General features: G+C 32.4%; 1 protein-coding gene across 1 annotated transcript; it reads left to right on the forward strand.

Moving 5' to 3' along the window:
• Positions 1-7204: 7204 nt before the first annotated feature.
• On the forward strand, positions 7205-16133 carry LOC112028935 (uncharacterized). The gene is made up of 16 exons (XM_024061628.2): positions 7205-7909; positions 9207-9328; positions 9427-9515; positions 9608-9643; positions 9945-10038; positions 10226-10268; positions 10401-10501; positions 11396-11460; positions 11792-12288; positions 12381-12468; positions 12578-12712; positions 13633-14201; positions 14519-14654; positions 14731-14799; positions 14889-15044; positions 15680-16133. The coding sequence occupies exons 1-16, from the start codon at positions 7692-7694 to the stop codon at positions 15791-15793; spliced, it is 2532 nt and encodes an 843-aa protein (XP_023917396.1). The 5' UTR covers positions 7205-7691; the 3' UTR covers positions 15794-16133.
• Positions 16134-17550: the final 1417 nt, after the last annotated feature.

Here is a 17550-nt window from a genome sequence, read left to right on the forward strand (position 1 = left end):
TATTAATCTAAAACCATAAGATTTTTGTCCTCCTTCAATTAATATAACTTCCAATTGCATAAGTTAGAACACCATTCACACTCTTTTTTTGTGTGTTTGTTACTCAAAAAGAATTCACTTTTTTTGTGTGGATTTGTTTCTTAAAAAGTATTTAATGTTGCTATCACTTTATTTGAGCAGTACTGAATAGAATACTTTTGCGTTTTTTACTAGTATTGATTTAAAAAAAATAAAAATAAAAACCCAAAAAGAAGAAAGGAAAAACAAGATGTCCTTATATCTTACCACCAACACTAAGGCATGTTAATTGTCACCAAAAAAAAAAAAAAAAAAACACACACTAAGGCATGTTTGGACTGTAAGCACAAACCATATCTATGTCTCTTAGCTAAAAGACCCATCACAGTATAACAAAAATTAAGTACTTATCTGCTTCACTTCTAGTAGACCCATGATTTTTTTTTTTTTCCAATATTTTTTTTACATTTTTATTTTATCAAAAAATATTCACATAATCACAATATGGACGGCCAGAATCAATGGGTTCATAATTGGCAGACACAAAAAAAAAAAAAATAACAGTAGGGCAAATTTATTGGCCCATGGTGGAAAATCTGTGTCCACTTATTCAAAGATCTAAACTTTCTGAAAAAGGAAAATATAAAATTATTTAGTCAAAGAGTCATAGGATAACAATATTAGGAGCATAAGTTTTTTTATTTTACTTTACTTTTTGGTTGGCTAGCAAAGTGGTTGCTTAGCTTGTCAGTAAAGTTCCATGCAGCAGAATGGAAATAAATAAAGCACATTTGTAACACTTTTCTTTAACAGTGACTTGTGGATGCTTGTCTTGGTGCTTCTTAGGTCAGTAAATGACATTTCTAACTACACAAACTATATGAAATGAAAAAACAAAAAACAAAAAAACAAAAAAAAAACAAAACCAAAAAAAAAAAGTAATATGCATGCTTAGTTGCCAACAAAGATTAGAAAAAAAAAGTACTGGAAGGTATTAGCTTTCCTTTTAATGTTAGGACTCTCGATATTTCACCCTTTTAGCAGCGATCCTTCTTGTCGGTGCCTTTAAAGAGTGATTTTCATACTAAAACAAACTTTCATACGTAAGGAAATCATTCTTTACAGTTTGATGCCAAGAAATCCATTTTTTTTGGTCGGGTTTTTGTAGAATCACTAATTTTCTTTTTTGTGATTTTTAATTTCTTAACAGACACCTTACGATGAACAAAAACCAATGTTACCCATGGTGGTAACACACATGCATAGAGACATGGAGGATGAACAAAAATCCTAATTTAATTTCTAGTAAACATTGAAATATGTCAAATCCTAATGTTTTTACGGAAAAAAAACAGTAATAAGGAGATTTTAATTAATTTCTTTCTTACGTACATTCCAAATTACCCAAGAGGAATAAAAGAATGTTAATAAATTGAAATTTTACATAATTTATTATGTAATATACGGGAGGCACGCAGTTTGAACCCTAATGTCTAGAATATAAATTTTTGAGGCTTCACAATACTACATGTCATTATTCTAATACATATATTTTTTTTAATTGAATTTAAATTCTAGTCTATATTTAAATCCTTCATTAAAATCTTAGTAAATCATATTCTTTTTAAAATAGTATAATATTTAATTACACGTACAATCACAATCATAATAAATATTGGTAAGTTAATAATTATTTAATTACATATACACCAAAAATCGATTAGTGTCTTGGTCTGTTAATAAAGAGATATTATCAGGAGCAGACGTCATAAATTGAAACTCTATCGAAAAAAAAAAATATATATATATATATATATAGTTGTATAAACATCACAATCATAATAAATGTAAGTTAATAATTACCTTAATTATCAAGTATTTAGGTAAATATTTCGTGTCTCTAAGCCTTTTATTATCCAATCATCTTTCTTTTTTTTTTTTTAATTTGGTAGAAATCCAATCAGCTTGTTATTTCTTCATGAAGTTATTTTATTTTCCAATTAATTAGTTAAGTTGATTCCTTTAGATTTTTGTTAAACCGCTATCCATCCGACATTAATGAGATTGTAGATCTACTCTTGTAAAAGTTAGATATTCACACTTTAAATATAGAGAAAAATTAACGGATATTCTAAGAACATTGGTTTATGAAATATTTTTAGAAAATTTTATGTTCTTCACATTTATGCACGTGTCTCTTCAACGGGTGAAAATTATTTCTTGCATCCAATCTATGTGTCTCACAAGTCACAGCATATAGACTCTATAACTAAATTACAAACGTGTGAAACCCCATACTATGGGACACCCACTACATACAATGGATATATGAGATAGCTCATACCAAGAGCGACAAAAGATGTGGTTGATGTTGGAGGAATTAAAGGGAGGGATGTGTTAAACATGTTAAAGCAGCATGTAATCCACCAACATCAAAAACTAAATAAAGTTCCCCTTACTAATTAAATTAAAAATTTTAATAAAATTATTTCGTCATTGACTTGGACCACTACAGTATGTTTTTATGTTTTGCTTTATGTAAAAAAATTTCCTCCTGAAAAAGAAGCTTTTTAGTGTGTGACACTCCTATAATTAATAAAGTAGAAAAAAGTATAGTGGCATTGCGTGTAATCCACCAATCAAAAATGTTGAAAAGAGTTTTTGAACAAAAAGCATGTGATGCTGAGGTGGAAATGGGCCTCAAGGACAAGGAAGATCCATGGATGCCCAAGGAATCTCATTATTTTCTCTATTTTTTTTTTTTTACCTAAAAACAGTTTAATCAAAATGTCCCTCTTATTAAGCCTTTTGATAACTTGATAAGAGCTCTCTCTGCTCACATTGTCATGAACTTGCCTTTTGGCAACAAATTCTAAAAGTTACAATTTTAGTGTTATTAGCTTTATCTTGGACCCATTGAAAACCTCACCCTCTTGCCATGAAAGCAATGTGTAAATCCCTCAATGACCCTTAGAAGAAAAATTAATACAAATGGTAAGATGAAAAAAAAAAAAAAAAAAATAGGAGTATGAAAAGAATGTATCTTTTCTTCATTTTCCTAGCAATTGCCAATTGGAATTATGGAAGTCTTTGCTTGTAGTTCAAGTTGGTCCAGAAATAATGGAGCTTTTTACTTTGCAAATTTTTGACTCGTAGAGAAATTTTTGGTTATGTTTACACTTTGTATATAGTTGTATGGCAACATCTTGGAAATTTTGGAAATCAAACAACTCCACTAGTAGTTTTTTTTTTGTAGAAAATATTGAAGTATATCATATATATCCACGTAATTCTCAAATTTTATTATGAACCACAAATATATTATAAAACCTTGAATGAAAAAAGAAAAAGAAAAAAGAAATGTGATAAATAAAAACGAAAGGGTGACATAATAAATTAGTATTAGTAATAAGCCTTATTTATTGTGTAGCCGCCTCTTTTTAGTCTCTTGGCTCTTTATGTAGTGGCAGCTTGATTAGCATGAAAAAAAAAACTAATAATAATAAAAATAACACTTACAACAACAAGAATAATAAAAAATAAAATTAAAAAAATCAATAAATAAAAACAGGAAGCGTATAACAGGCCTTTTTTAGCTCACCACGTGCACTGTAAAGTAACGACCGAAAGTGTATTCTAAAAAATATATATAAATTAAACAATATATATATATATATACATTAAACCCTTATTGGTAGTTGAAGTAAGAAAATTAAACCCTTATTGGTGGTTGAAGTAAGAAAAGGAAAAGCCAAAACTTATTCTTGGCTCTATGTGCTTTTATGAAAAAGAAATTTGTACTTCAACGATATTCACCGTTGGATTGTGATTGTGAGTTGGTTTGATTTGACAACGTGGACCATCAAACGGTCCAGAAGGGACTTCTCATAGTCAGGACGAACATTGCAAAAGAAGGCGTCTATGAGACGTCAAAGTCGTCAACACAATTCGGTAACTGTCGCTATTCAGTATCCAATATTTCAGACACGTAGGCTCCTAGAATTCCAGCTAGTACAATGAAATTTTTGGACTTTTATTCATTATCATTATTCTCGTCAATGACATGGAAAATGCTAAAACAACAATAAATCTTTTTATTTTTTAATACAATGTAGAATTTTTTTTTTTTAATACGAAATACTGAAAACTTTATTATGAACTAGAAAAACTTATTACATCATGGTTAAGAGCTTGCTCAAGAAAGGAAGGATTGCTCAAGAAAAACTTATTACAATGTAAAAATTTTATTCTAACATAATCTAAGTGTATATGTGTGTGAAATTTCTTCCTGAAAACTTGAACTCCGGCCTTTACTCCATACACCCTACTCGCACTTGTACTTATAGAGTGACCATCGCACCAAATGTGTGCAGTGGTCAACTATAAATGCTAAAAGGCACATGTTAAGAAATGCTAATAAATATTTAATTATGAGTTAACAATTTAACTTTTTTATAAAAAATAAAAAATAAAAAATAAATAAAAATAAAAAAACAAGAATATCTAGCCCTTTTCGAATATTAATGGTTTCCTCACCTAGAAATCTCTTAGGGTGTGTTTGATAGAGTTAATTTTAGTGATGATGAAATAAAAAGTGGGGGAAAGGGAAAATTGACAGCGGGGCCGCCTGGACCCTTCAAAAAGTTTTCTCCCCAAAATGGAGAGAAAACTTGGTGGGGAAAATTTTGATAGGTAAAGGATAAAAATGCCTATGTGCAAGTTGCACATGGCTTTAGTACATGTTGTGTTTTTTTTTTTTTTTTTTTTAATTCTAATTTTAATAAGTGTTTGATCTTTGTTATAATTTTTATTTATTATTTTTTAATAAATTTGGATTATTGTTTTTTTTTTTTTTGGTTATTTGTCTTCTTTTTTTTTTTTTAATTGGGCTTTATTTTTTAACAAGGGTGTATGAGTAAATTATATAAATTTACTTTTTTCATCACTCCACTTTTTTACTCCCAACGAAACAAAAAGGATGGAAATTAAAATTTTTTCTATTCTCCCATTTTTCCATCATTACACCATTTTCTATCCTCCCACTTTTCCACCCCTTCAACCAAACGGACCCTTAAGAGGAGTGTCGTCAAGATACTAGTAAAGGGTTTCAAACCCATATTTCATAGATATTATGAGACCGTAAGAACTATTTAATCAACCCCTTGAGTTAACTTTATTCTTTGAAAGATGTGTAAAAATATTATTTAATGTACTTTAACATGTGATGTTAGGGCATTCATTATTAATAAAAACCTAAATTTTTAAACAAAATGCTTAAAAATTAATATGATAACAAATGTGATTGCTAACACTTTTGATAGTAGATTAAATTAAGTTTAATTCGTCTATGATGGTCGTCCATGACCAGGCTATGTCCAAACTGTTGTACAAAAGAGGAACCTCATATAAAGCATCACAAATATGGATAGAATCCTTCCATAGGCGTCATGACCGTCCAAAGTGATCTAGTCGTCCATGACATTCAAAGACATGGACGACTAGATACACTTAGTAAATTTCAAAAGATTTTTCTACAAACTCTATGCAATCAGACCACGATCTATCATTCCAGAACGAGAGGAGGATTCCCCAAAATCCGCTCTATTTTCTCAATTAACTCCACACATCTCCTATGATGATAGTGGATTTGAACAAGCTGACCCACTCCTAACACTCTATAAAAGGATCAAGTCTCATTCAACCAAAGTAAGTTCTACTATTCATTAATTCACCATCCTTGTATTCTAAAGAGAAAACCAACTTAATCGTCGGAGGGTCCTTGGTCAGTTTACATCGGTCACCCTTGATAGTATTTTTTTCTCTTCAGGTCATCAAGCCATCACCGTAGCCTGGAGCATTCAACCTACTAATTCTCATTCATCATCAACTTTAATAACATAATAATTAAATGTAGAATTACTATTTTTTTTTTTTAGAAATAATTACAATATGGTATTAATTCTACAGCTCGAAATATTTCTCTCCTAAAATCTGAAGCACTTTGTGTATAAGAATGTGTCAATTCAAATAGAAAACCTTTGGCAAATTTCTTTTGTGATTTGTGAACATAATAATAAAATTTAAAACACTAAAAATATATACAAATTTTACTAATTTTATAAATTAATATGTCACCCATTAAAAAAAAGAAATTCAAACATGCGCTTATTATGTTATAGAAAGCAACTAATCACATTATATAGATCATCTATTTGTCAAGCACTTTTCTAAAGTATCACTTTAAGTTACAACCACAAGTGGGATTATGCTCTTAATTTTTATTTTTTATTTTTTTTGTAGAATATTTGATATGAAACAAATTATAATAGCCTTAAGATTAACGTGTTTATAAATTGAAAAAACAAAAACAGGTTGATGGGAAATAAATGGATTGTTCAAAGTTTAAGTATGAGGATTGAGGAGGATTACTCTAGGTCTTTACTAAAACGAAAATAACAAGGCCATGCTGTTTGTACGAATTTTTTTTATGGGTTATTTGACTTATGTATAATTTTTAAAAACATTTTTTTTAATAAATACAACTTATTTTTACCTAATATATTTTTTATGTAAAATAATTAAGGTAATGAAATAAAGTTCATCTATACACACATTAAGCCCCAAAACAACAATATTTTATAATTGTAGTTACAAAAGTTTTAATATATGTACATTCATATTGTAATACTTACTAATGTTCATAATTACCACACCATTATCTCCTGTGACTATCCAAATAAAAATGCACCAAAAAAGAAAAAAAAAATGTATAACATTGTAAAATTCCAGGGGTGCTTTGGATATTTTCCTCAAAAGGCAAAGACAAATGGAATACGACACAGTGACAACTGACGCTCGTGGAGAAGAACAGAAAAAAGGCGGCTTTCCAACTTGCCTGGTTTTCGCTGTCAAATTAAAGTCTCATTATTAATAAATAACTCATTTTTTTAATATATATATATATATACACATATACATGACAAATGAAAATTAAAAAAATAATAAAAAAATAATTAAAGAGAGAGAGAGAGAGAGAGAGAGAGAGAGAGAGAGAAGACAGAAAAAGCAAAAGCAAAGAAAAAGAAGGTCAAGAAGTTAATTACCAAAAGTAAAAAATTAAACATAGTTATCTCTCTTTCTTTTTTATTATTATTATTCATTTATTTTTTTCTGGAGAGGCTTTAAGCTTTTAACGTCCATTAGTTTAGTATGGCTATGGCATGCTATAAATAGTTGAGGAGGCCCAGACCACATGGCCAGTATCAGTTTACCTGTCAAGAACCTTAGAGACCAACGTTGCTGTCTTCAGAGAGAGAGCACATACTATTTGCTTACTCAATATTCTTACATTTTTCTCTTTTGTGTCCTTAAATCTTCCACCAACCCCATTTTCTTGATTCTATTCAAAGTTTCTGAATCTTAAGCTAGCTACCTTACCTTCATATAAATCCATATCATCACCACATTCCTACGTACCCATTTGATTCTTTCTTTTGAAAGTTGTGCAATCTTTTGGGGGGCTCCATTATTGTCTTCAACATTCTTGAATCTTAAAGCTTTTGAAGGTTTAAAGGAAGGTTTTTTTTTTTTTTTTTTTTTTCTTTTGGCTGAAGAAACCTTTTTAAGATTAATTTAAAACTTGGAAAGAAAAGTGTTGCTGGGATTGAAGAAAAATGGAGCAGAAGCACATTTTGTTGTCAGCTTTGAGCGTGGGGGTAGGACTTGGGGTGGGGCTTGGATTGAGTTCTGGACAGACAGTCAGTAAATGGGTAGGAGGGAATTGGTCACAGCATGAGATTACAGAAGAGCAGATTGAGCAAGAACTTATGAGGCAGGTGGTGGCTGGGAAGGATAGCAAAATTACGTTCGAAGAGTTTCCTTATTACCTAAGGTAATTCAACAATTCCCCATATATATATATATATTTGACATGCTTTCATATATAATTACTTGATTAGATTTACAAAGTTATTTTCTTTAGCCTTCTTTGTTTTTTGTATTACTATGCATATGCCAATTGAGCTAGTGCGTAGAAATCTTTTTGTGTTACAAGTTGACTTGTTAGTTTGACGATTGTCTGCTCTTAATCTGCTAGTCCTTCTGTTTGATTTTTAAATAAGAAGTTGACTTGTTATGGAAGTTTTGATTAATTTGGTTTTCTAATCTCCATAGATTTTGCAATAATATATTGGTTATCGACTTTTAATGATGTTTTCCTTCTTGCCAATCCTGAGGTTCCTCTGTTCATTTTTTATAGTTTTCTTTCTGTTTAACCGATTTTATTTAATTTTGCAATAGAGGCCCTTAAGTTTTATACTTTGAGTATCTAAATGGGTCAAAGGAACATCATAGTTTAGCAGATTAAAGTTAACAATTTGTATATTCTATAATTCTAGCATAGGAACTTCTTGTTGACAAACGGAATCTTGCACCATGAATTGTGCCTTATGTTCTTATGTGATGCTCTAGTAAGATTGGCAGGCTAAAGAAAATTTTATTTTGCTATTTCCTGTTTAGATTCTAAGTTTCTTTCGAGTTTTGTCCTATTGATGAAGTATGTAGTATGCACTACCTTGTATTCCATATGCTAATTGGTATAATTGCATCTTGAATTCAGATATATTTTTTTAGAAATTTTATCCTCATGTGAAGAATGTTTTTGTCTTGTTCTGGACCTTCTGGGTAATCTTGCACCCTTTTGGTTCCCTTTATAACATGGCTATTCTATAATTGATGTAAAGCATAATTAGTTCAAGCTGATACTTGTGCTCTTCCTAGCTCAATTACCATATCTTCTGTTCCTAGTCATGTGGAATTTTTTAAAACTTTTGGCAAAAGGGGGCATCTAATTCTTGCCAAGGGAACTGGGGGGAAAGGTGTGAAGCAAAGAGAAAAGAAAGAAAGGAGAACTTCTTACTGTTAATCTTTCTGACTTTTAAACATCCCTGAAGAGAATTATGTAATCATGTTGACTCTGTGCAAGTCCAAGCTGGAGCAAGATGCTAATGTCAGACTATGTGAGGGGATGATAGAACATGCAGACATGTTGTGAATATTTAGTAGTAGCTAACACTCCTATTCTGGAACTAAACTGTGTTTACCTTGTACATTTTACAGTTTATATAATGCTAATATTTGATTCTTGAATGCATTGTATGTGATGCAACTTTTTCCTCTTCTCATGACAGTGAGAGAACCCGGGTGTTATTGACAAGTGCTGCATATGTTCATTTAAAGCATACTGACTTTTCCAAGCATACCCGGAATCTTTCACCTGCAAGTAGGGCTATTTTGCTCTCTGGACCCTCTGGTATGTAATTTGGAAATGTTATACAATCTTACACTGAAAATTTTATGTTTTGAAGTTCGCTTTAACCTAATCTGCATTGCATTTTTTCATTTTTGAAGAACTTTACCAGCAAATGCTTGCCAAGGCTTTGGCACATTACTTTGAGGCAAAGTTGCTGTTACTTGATGTCAATGACTTTTCTCTGAAGGTAATATTTTACAGCTTTACTCTTTCTTAAATTCAAGTTTTGAAGCTTGTGATATAGTGATACTTATATCTTTCATGTTTACCTTTCCACAGATGCAGAGCAAATATGGTTGTGCTAAAAAGGAATCTGTAAGCTTTCTCTGCTGTATTCTGAGGAATTGAGCATTGTTTTAGTGTTTTCAGGATACAAAATCATGTCTTTCATTTCTTGAATGCATATTTAGGCACAGTAATGTTAGACCTAGGTAGATGAAGGTTAACCATGAATTCCAATGTAGTGGGGTTCTTTTGTGTGAATTCAATGTTACTCATTTCTGCACTGAACTTGGTATATTCCTTGCCACAATTTACTATTATGCTATTTTAAAGGGAAGATTCAACCAATTTTCTCTAAGTGGAGTATTTCCTGGTTTATTGGCTCCTTTTGTAGTCCTTCAAGAGGTCCATTTCAGAAAAGACAATGGAGCGAATGTCCAGTATGTTTGGTTCACTGTCAATCTTTCCTTCAAGTGAGGAAACTAGAGGTATGAAAAAATGTAAAGCTGATCATGTAGTTTATAATGGATAATTTTTTTGTTTATAGGGTGGAGTGAAGGTCCTTCTATTGGAAGTTTTTAATTTTATAATGGTTGGTCTCACACATTTATTGTACCATTTTTCAATCGATTTTGTTATTATGTTACCTAGCTCTGATTAAGAGTTTTCCAACAGGCACATTGCGTCAGCAGAACAGTGCTATGGATATAAAATCAAGGTATTTATCAACCCAACTTTTTGTGATATAAAACTTTGTTGAGTTCAGTGGGTCAGTTTTAACTATTTGTTCACAGTTCAAAATAGGTAACATGTCATGTTTCTCTCTAAACTAGTGCCTTTCTATCTGCAGGGCCAGTGAAGATTCTAGTAGTCCTTCAAAACTTCGGAGGAATTCTTCTGCTTTGTCTGATTTAAGTAGCATCACTTCTCAATGTGCTTCCACAAATTCAGGTTATACATCTACCTATTAATTTCTTCATTTGTTCCTAACAGGGGAAAAAAATACCAGCTGAATACCTAGGCATTTAATGATTTATTGGATTCTGATCTTTTAAAATATGTTTATAATTAGATGCTTGGAGTCTTTAAGTTCATAAAGCAAGTGGGTTGCAACTGGATGACTTGCATGTTCATCATCATACATTATTTGTCTAATTATTATAATATCTATAAAACAGCATTATTGGAAGCCACCTGATTGTCAAAGTGTCTGAAGTTCATTCCAGAATGGAACAAAAGTTGCCTTTCTAATAGGGAAAAAAATAGGGTGGGAAGGAAGTATTTTTTGCCCTCTACACACGCTGCATTGTTGAAGGACAGAAAAATTGGGTTGAATTTACTGTTTAGCAGATCTAGTGGAGATTCTCACCTTAAACATAAACCAATGTAATGAACTTAGGGAGATGAATAGATAAGATAATGGACTTATTTCACTCATTTTATTTTTAATTCAGTAGGCATAAGCTTTAGAAACAGAGAGGATGGCTTTTCCTAATTCCTGTATCTTAACTGTAGACCCATTTGCTTTTGCTCACAGCTTCTTGACTTGATCCATGATGATTAAGTAATGTCACTACTTCGATGAATGCTGAATATCCTAGCAAGCATTTGAGACTCCGTTTAGTATTACAGTTCACTCAACTTTGAGACTAGTGCAAATTCATCAGAGACTTTGAAATCTATTTCCTCTGTATTATTTATGCTCCGTCAGAAATTTTTTATTTTACCACATGCAGAAAAATTCTGGCTGTCACGAATAATTGTTGTCAGTCAGTTACATTCCAAATGTAGGAATCTGCTTAGATATTATACTTATTATTTCTCTGGGATTCCTTTGTTTTTTAGCTCCAATGAAGCGCACAAACAGCTGGTGTTTTGATGAGAAACTACTTCTACAGTCACTTTACAAGGTATTGTCATCCTGGATAAGCTTCCTACCTTAAAATTTAAATTCTTTCAATCTTCATGGATGGTGTACTATATTTGATTTAGAGATATTGGGGGTATAGTCCAACTGCAGGTTTATGGTCATTTCTCTTCCTTTTTTTTTTTTTTTTATTGTAAATTTAATGTTCTTATACAAGTGGTGCCTCAATTCCATCATAAGTACTTGCCTGATTTAGTGTTGTTCTTTGTATAAGCTTTTCTTCCAAACCTAAAAGATATTTGCATATATATTAGCTGGTTTTGTGGCCTTTCCCATATCTAAACTAACAGGCATGAATGTCATTTTTCTTACAGGTCTTGGTTTCAATATCAGAAACTGGTTCAATTATTTTATACCTCAGGGATGTTGACAAGCTTCTCCTCCAATCACAAAGATTAAAAAATTTCTTCAACAAATTATTAAACAAACTCTCGGGTTCAGTGCTGATACTTGGGTCCCGGATGTTGGACCCCGAAGATGATTGCAGAGAAGTGGATGAGAGGCTCACTCTTTTATTCCCATATAATATTGAGATCAGACCACCTGAAGATGAAACTCATCTAGTCAGCTGGAAAGCTCAACTCAAAGAGGACATGAAGGTGATCCAGTTTCAAGATAACAAAAACCACATTGCTGAGGTATTAGCAGCAAATGATCTTGAATGTGATGATTTGGGATCAATCTGCCATGCTGACACAATGGTTCTCAGTAACTACATAGAAGAAATCGTTGTATCAGCAATATCTTATCATTTGATGAATGGCAAGGAACCAGAATATCGAAATGGAAAGCTTGTAATATCATCTAACAGGTAGATGCATTTTTAAGTAACACGTGATTTCTTAATTAGATGTTGAGAATAACTCAAGTTCCATATAATTACTAATCTGGGCTTGGAAACAGCTTGTCCCATGGATTGAGTTTATTCCAGGAAGGTAAAAGTGGAGGAAAAGATACTCTCAAACTGGAGACTAATGTTGACTCTTCAAAGGTTCATTTTCCATCTCAATGTTATTCCACTTTTCACAATCTAAGCACAATGGAACTACCATTGCAGTTTCAATGTGTTTTATTCATTTATTTCTTTTCTTAATTTATAGGAAACTGAAGATGATGCTGTTAATGCAAAGACCGAACCGAAGTCTGAATCCATTTCACCTGAAAACAAAAGTGAGACAGAGAAATCGGTCAATGCAATGAAGAAGGATGGCGAGAATGCATCATCACCAAAGCCTGTACGTTCAAGTTCTTTAACACTTAACTGAAAATAGAAATTAATCTGCTTGGAGTTTGATATGAATCCATTCAACAAAAAAAAGAGTTAGATATGAATTCTTGAGAGGATAGCTTAACCTGTGTGCATTATCAGACAAATCTCAGTCCATGATTTGTCATGAATATGAGTAATTTACATTAATCCTATTTCAGATCAAATTTATTTTACACCTCATACATGTTGTGCATGGAATTTTTCAACTCTGAAAGAGGTAAATCATTTCAAAAGAAAATGAATTCTCTCGTGCATATATTACAACAACAAGCCTTAATCCCAAATTTTTGGTGTCAGTTATGGATCCTCAACAAATTAGTTAGGGTTGACCACATGTATTCTTTTCTTTCATTCTATTCTATCTGAAGTCATACTCTCTCATATATATATTAATTAACCAAAAATAAAAATGAAAAACTGGAACTAAAAACATTACTTTTTAATCTATATGTTTGGTATCTGAATCTTAGATCCTGCTTTGTCTAATATATCTATAATTGTTTGTTATTTAATTCTATTATCATACCCTTTTTTGTGCATAGAAGTACGTTTCCCAAAACAAAAACAATATTATTGGGCGAAGAAAAAATTATAATAGTTGGTAAAATGGTGCCAGTTTCCAATTAATGTTGGTTAATATTTTTGTTTTAGACCTAAGTATGTAGCATTTTGTGTGTGTATGCATTCCACTTTACTGTGAGACCCTACAAATGCTTTTTCAACTTTAAATAGTGAAATCAACGCCATAGTCCATGAGCTCACTGCCATGTTAATCCCTGAGTTACATATTAATCATATTGGCCTTCCATTTTATGCTACCAAATTTCTTTGGTCTTCAATTTTTGTTTCACTATTGAAGTCTCATGAGTCATGATGCTCCTACAGGAAGTTCCTCCTGACAATGAGTTTGAGAAGCGCATAAGGCTAGAGGTTATCCCTGCAAGTGAGATTGGAGTGACATTTGCAGATATTGGTGCCATGGATGAGACTAAGGAATCACTTCAGGAGTTGGTCATGCTCCCTCTTCGAAGACCAGACCTATTCAAAGGAGGGCTTCTCAAACCTTGCAGAGGTATTTTGCTTTTTGGACCTCCTGGTACTGGAAAAACAATGTTGGCAAAAGCTATTGCTAATGAAGCTGGAGCAAGTTTCATCAATGTCTCAATGTCTACCATCACTTCAAAATGGTTTGGGGAGGATGAAAAGAACGTTCGTGCTCTGTTCACACTTGCAGCTAAGGTCTCCCCAACAATTATTTTTGTAGATGAGGTTGATAGCATGCTTGGGCAGCGGACTAGAGTTGGGGAGCACGAGGCCATGCGAAAGATTAAAAATGAGTTCATGACACACTGGGATGGGCTTTTGACCAAACCAGGTGAACGGATTCTTGTTCTTGCTGCAACCAACAGGCCATTTGACCTTGATGAAGCAATTATTAGGCGGTTTGAACGAAGGTATAACTGCATATTTGTCTTACCATTTGGCATGTTTGATCAGTGCCCCCATCATCATATACAGGCATGTGTTGTCTTTATCAATGAATAGCCATCCTACCAAAATCATTAGACCCCGAATGAGTTTTGTTACGGCACTTAAGGCTTTACTTATATCCTTTTGGGCTTTCCCAATATCCAAATTCTACAGCTGTCATGTGATGCCTCAGGAAAATACATTACCCCTTATCTGACAATCTTCAATCTACCTTCTCCATTACCTTGTGCATCTTTCAATCGAATGTTTTCTAATTCCTATGTTTTCCTATGTTGAGCAGAATTATGGTTGGTCTTCCATCCGTTGAGAGCAGGGAGAAGATCTTGAAAACTCTTCTGGCAAAAGAAAAAGTGGAAAATCTAGACTTTAAGGAGCTTGCAACCTTGACCGAAGGATATAGTGGAAGTGATCTAAAGGTTTGTTTCTTATAATGTGAAAATTTATAACCTTAATTGTCTGTGATCGGTTCATAACATATACTTTTGGAAACAGAATTTGTGCATAACAGCAGCTTATCGACCTGTTAGGGAGCTACTACAACAGGAAAGATTGAAGGATAAGGTAAATACATCTTAAGCATTTGCTCTTCCTTAACATAATTTCTAATCTTTACCACATTGCTTAATGAATAAAATAATTTTTAACTACAGAGAACAAAGCAGAAAGATGAAGAAGGAAATAGCTCAGAAGGTACTTCAGAGACAAAAGAAGAAGATAAAGATGAGACAAAAGAAGAAGATAAAGATGACCAAGTAATTACTTTGAGGCCTTTGAGCATGGAAGATATGAGGCAAGCAAAGAATCAGGTAAACTTAACTGAATTTCCTATTGCTTTAGTTGTCCTTGATATTTTTAAACTGATACAACCTTCAGCAATTTGTAGCTTACTCCCATCAATTTTTCTCCTAGTGGTCCCCAGAATTGTCTTTGAGAAGCCGACATATAATAGTTTATTAACTATTTCCATCTAAAAGTCATAAGATTAGGCCATTGTCTGGTGCAATGCTAAAAGCCTCAGGCAGTCAAGTTCCAGTGCACTGGAGAGTAGCATTGTACAGATTAAGCATGCAAAGATCACACTACCTTTGACTTTTCCAAAAATCTTACTCGTCACCAAACTCTGCCATTTTCTGCGTACTGGATTTCTTCAACCTTCTTAGGAATGAACCTATCTCTAAACTTCAACCCTATGGTGTAAGATGTCAGAATGTAGGCTGGATCAAGAATCATAATTACATTGTTGATCCTATAGTTCTACTTGGTCTATTGAAGATGAGATAGCGGTTGCATGGTCCTTTCTCCCTCCTTTTAGTGGTTAAGAAATTGCAACATGCTGATAATTGTTTGAAGCATGACAAATGGATCAAACTTTTACAAACCTCTGTTTTTCCTACGGATTCTATCCCTCTTCCTATATTTACACGTGTAAAATGCAATGCAGGTTGCTGCAAGTTTTGCTGCTGAGGGATCAATAATGGCTGAGCTAAAGCAGTGGAATGAATTGTATGGAGAAGGAGGTTCAAGGAAGAAGCAACAACTCACTTACTTCCTATAGATTGTAGAAAACAGGCACCCCATACCCTCACCAACACCATTCGCTCTTAAGGGATGTAGTAGTTGGAGGTGCTGGAAAGCCCTTCAGATGAAATTCAATGCCGCATTGAATGGGAAATTCAAGAGCCAAATCCCTCAAAGAAAGATATCCTAAAAATCCTGGAAATGTTTATGTAATGGTGCACATGCAATCTTTCAGATGATCTGTCTGGCATTTGTATACATCATAGCTAAGAGGGGGTTATCAGTATCTGTCAGGCCATTATATAAACCAATTGTAATCGGCACCAGTCTATGGGGATATTAATCATATTCTGTGCATGTGCGGTATTTGAAATTCATATAGATTTTCGGAATGCTGTACCCTATGGAATATTCTCATGCTGTCATACAGTAGCATTTGTACATTGGTTTTGTGTAAAGTTTGATTGTACAGTAGTTCTCTTGAAGAGTTTTCTTAAAAAATTATGTGTCAATATCTTTAAAATGCATGAAACCCTACATTGGACCTTTAATTTGCAAGTTTGCACTGATATAAATAAAACATCAACAAGCTGAGATATGTGTGAAAAAACTGAGATAGGGTCCATAATCATTAAATCATGGGAGGTTTCATAGGATCCTTTGTTAGTGGAGGTGAGGAAAAAAAAAATTATATATATATATATAAATAAAAAAATAAAAAAGAGAGACGAAGAAAAAAGAGGCTCACCTGAAGAACTAGGCATTTTGCCTGTGCTAGAGAGTAGCATCACTTGAACATTGTTTTGTAATGCCTAAATTAGAAGTAAGACAAAATTTAATTACAAAATTGGTTGTAGTCTTAACTTACAACCTTACTTAATATTTTTTTTATTAGAGGTGAATTTTAACAAATCTACCATTGGATTACATATTCATCTTATATCATCCATGCTTGCAAAATTTTTAAAAAATTAAATATCAATAGCTATGTCATCAATAAATTATTTAAATTGCAAGTTTTTTTTTAGTTTAAGGTTATGCATAAAATATAAACTTATAAATCATATAGTAAATAATATCCAATTAACACAAAATTTGACATATATATTAAGAACATAATGAACATACAATTTAATGGTTAGATTTTCAAAATATGTAGTAATATTTATTTTATTGAGTAAGCTACAACTAATTTTGTAGCCTTAGACTACAACTAATTTTGTAATTAAACTTTATCCTTGCAAATATCCATCAAATTAAAGAGAGTAAAGAACATGCACGAATATATAAAGCAAAATAGCCAACTTTTCCACATTACCAATAAAAAAAATTCAGAGAATAATTTCTCATGGATAATCCGCAAGAATATCAGTCTCATTGTGGTAATTTGATCTTCTTCTTTGTCGGACCCCAGTGTGAGAGGCTACAATTGGTCCAAAGAAACTTTTGAACTTTTTGATTTTATACCTTTTCAAAGACAACCTAATTGAATTGGTAAGCCTAGGCTAGACAATCAAAGACAACCTCAACGAATTGGTAAGCCTAGACTAGACAACCCAGTTTCATTATGAAAAGCAACATGGGTCGGGTCACTATAGGATGACAATTTTGCCCTGCTCCCCTCCGACACACCCTTCCCTATGCCGCATTTCCCCACTCGCAAAAAATAGTATATAAAACTTATAAGTGTTAGTTCCAAACCTTTCTAAAAATTGTGTAATTATTTTCTAACAAAGTTTTTTTTTTTTGGTAAGTTTTTTTTTTAAGGAAACATAATGCATTTGACATTCAATT

This window comes from Quercus suber, unplaced genomic scaffold (assembly GCF_002906115.3).
Source record: "Quercus suber isolate HL8 unplaced genomic scaffold, Cork oak 2.0 scaffold_108, whole genome shotgun sequence".
NCBI lineage: Eukaryota > Viridiplantae > Streptophyta > Magnoliopsida > Fagales > Fagaceae > Quercus > Quercus suber.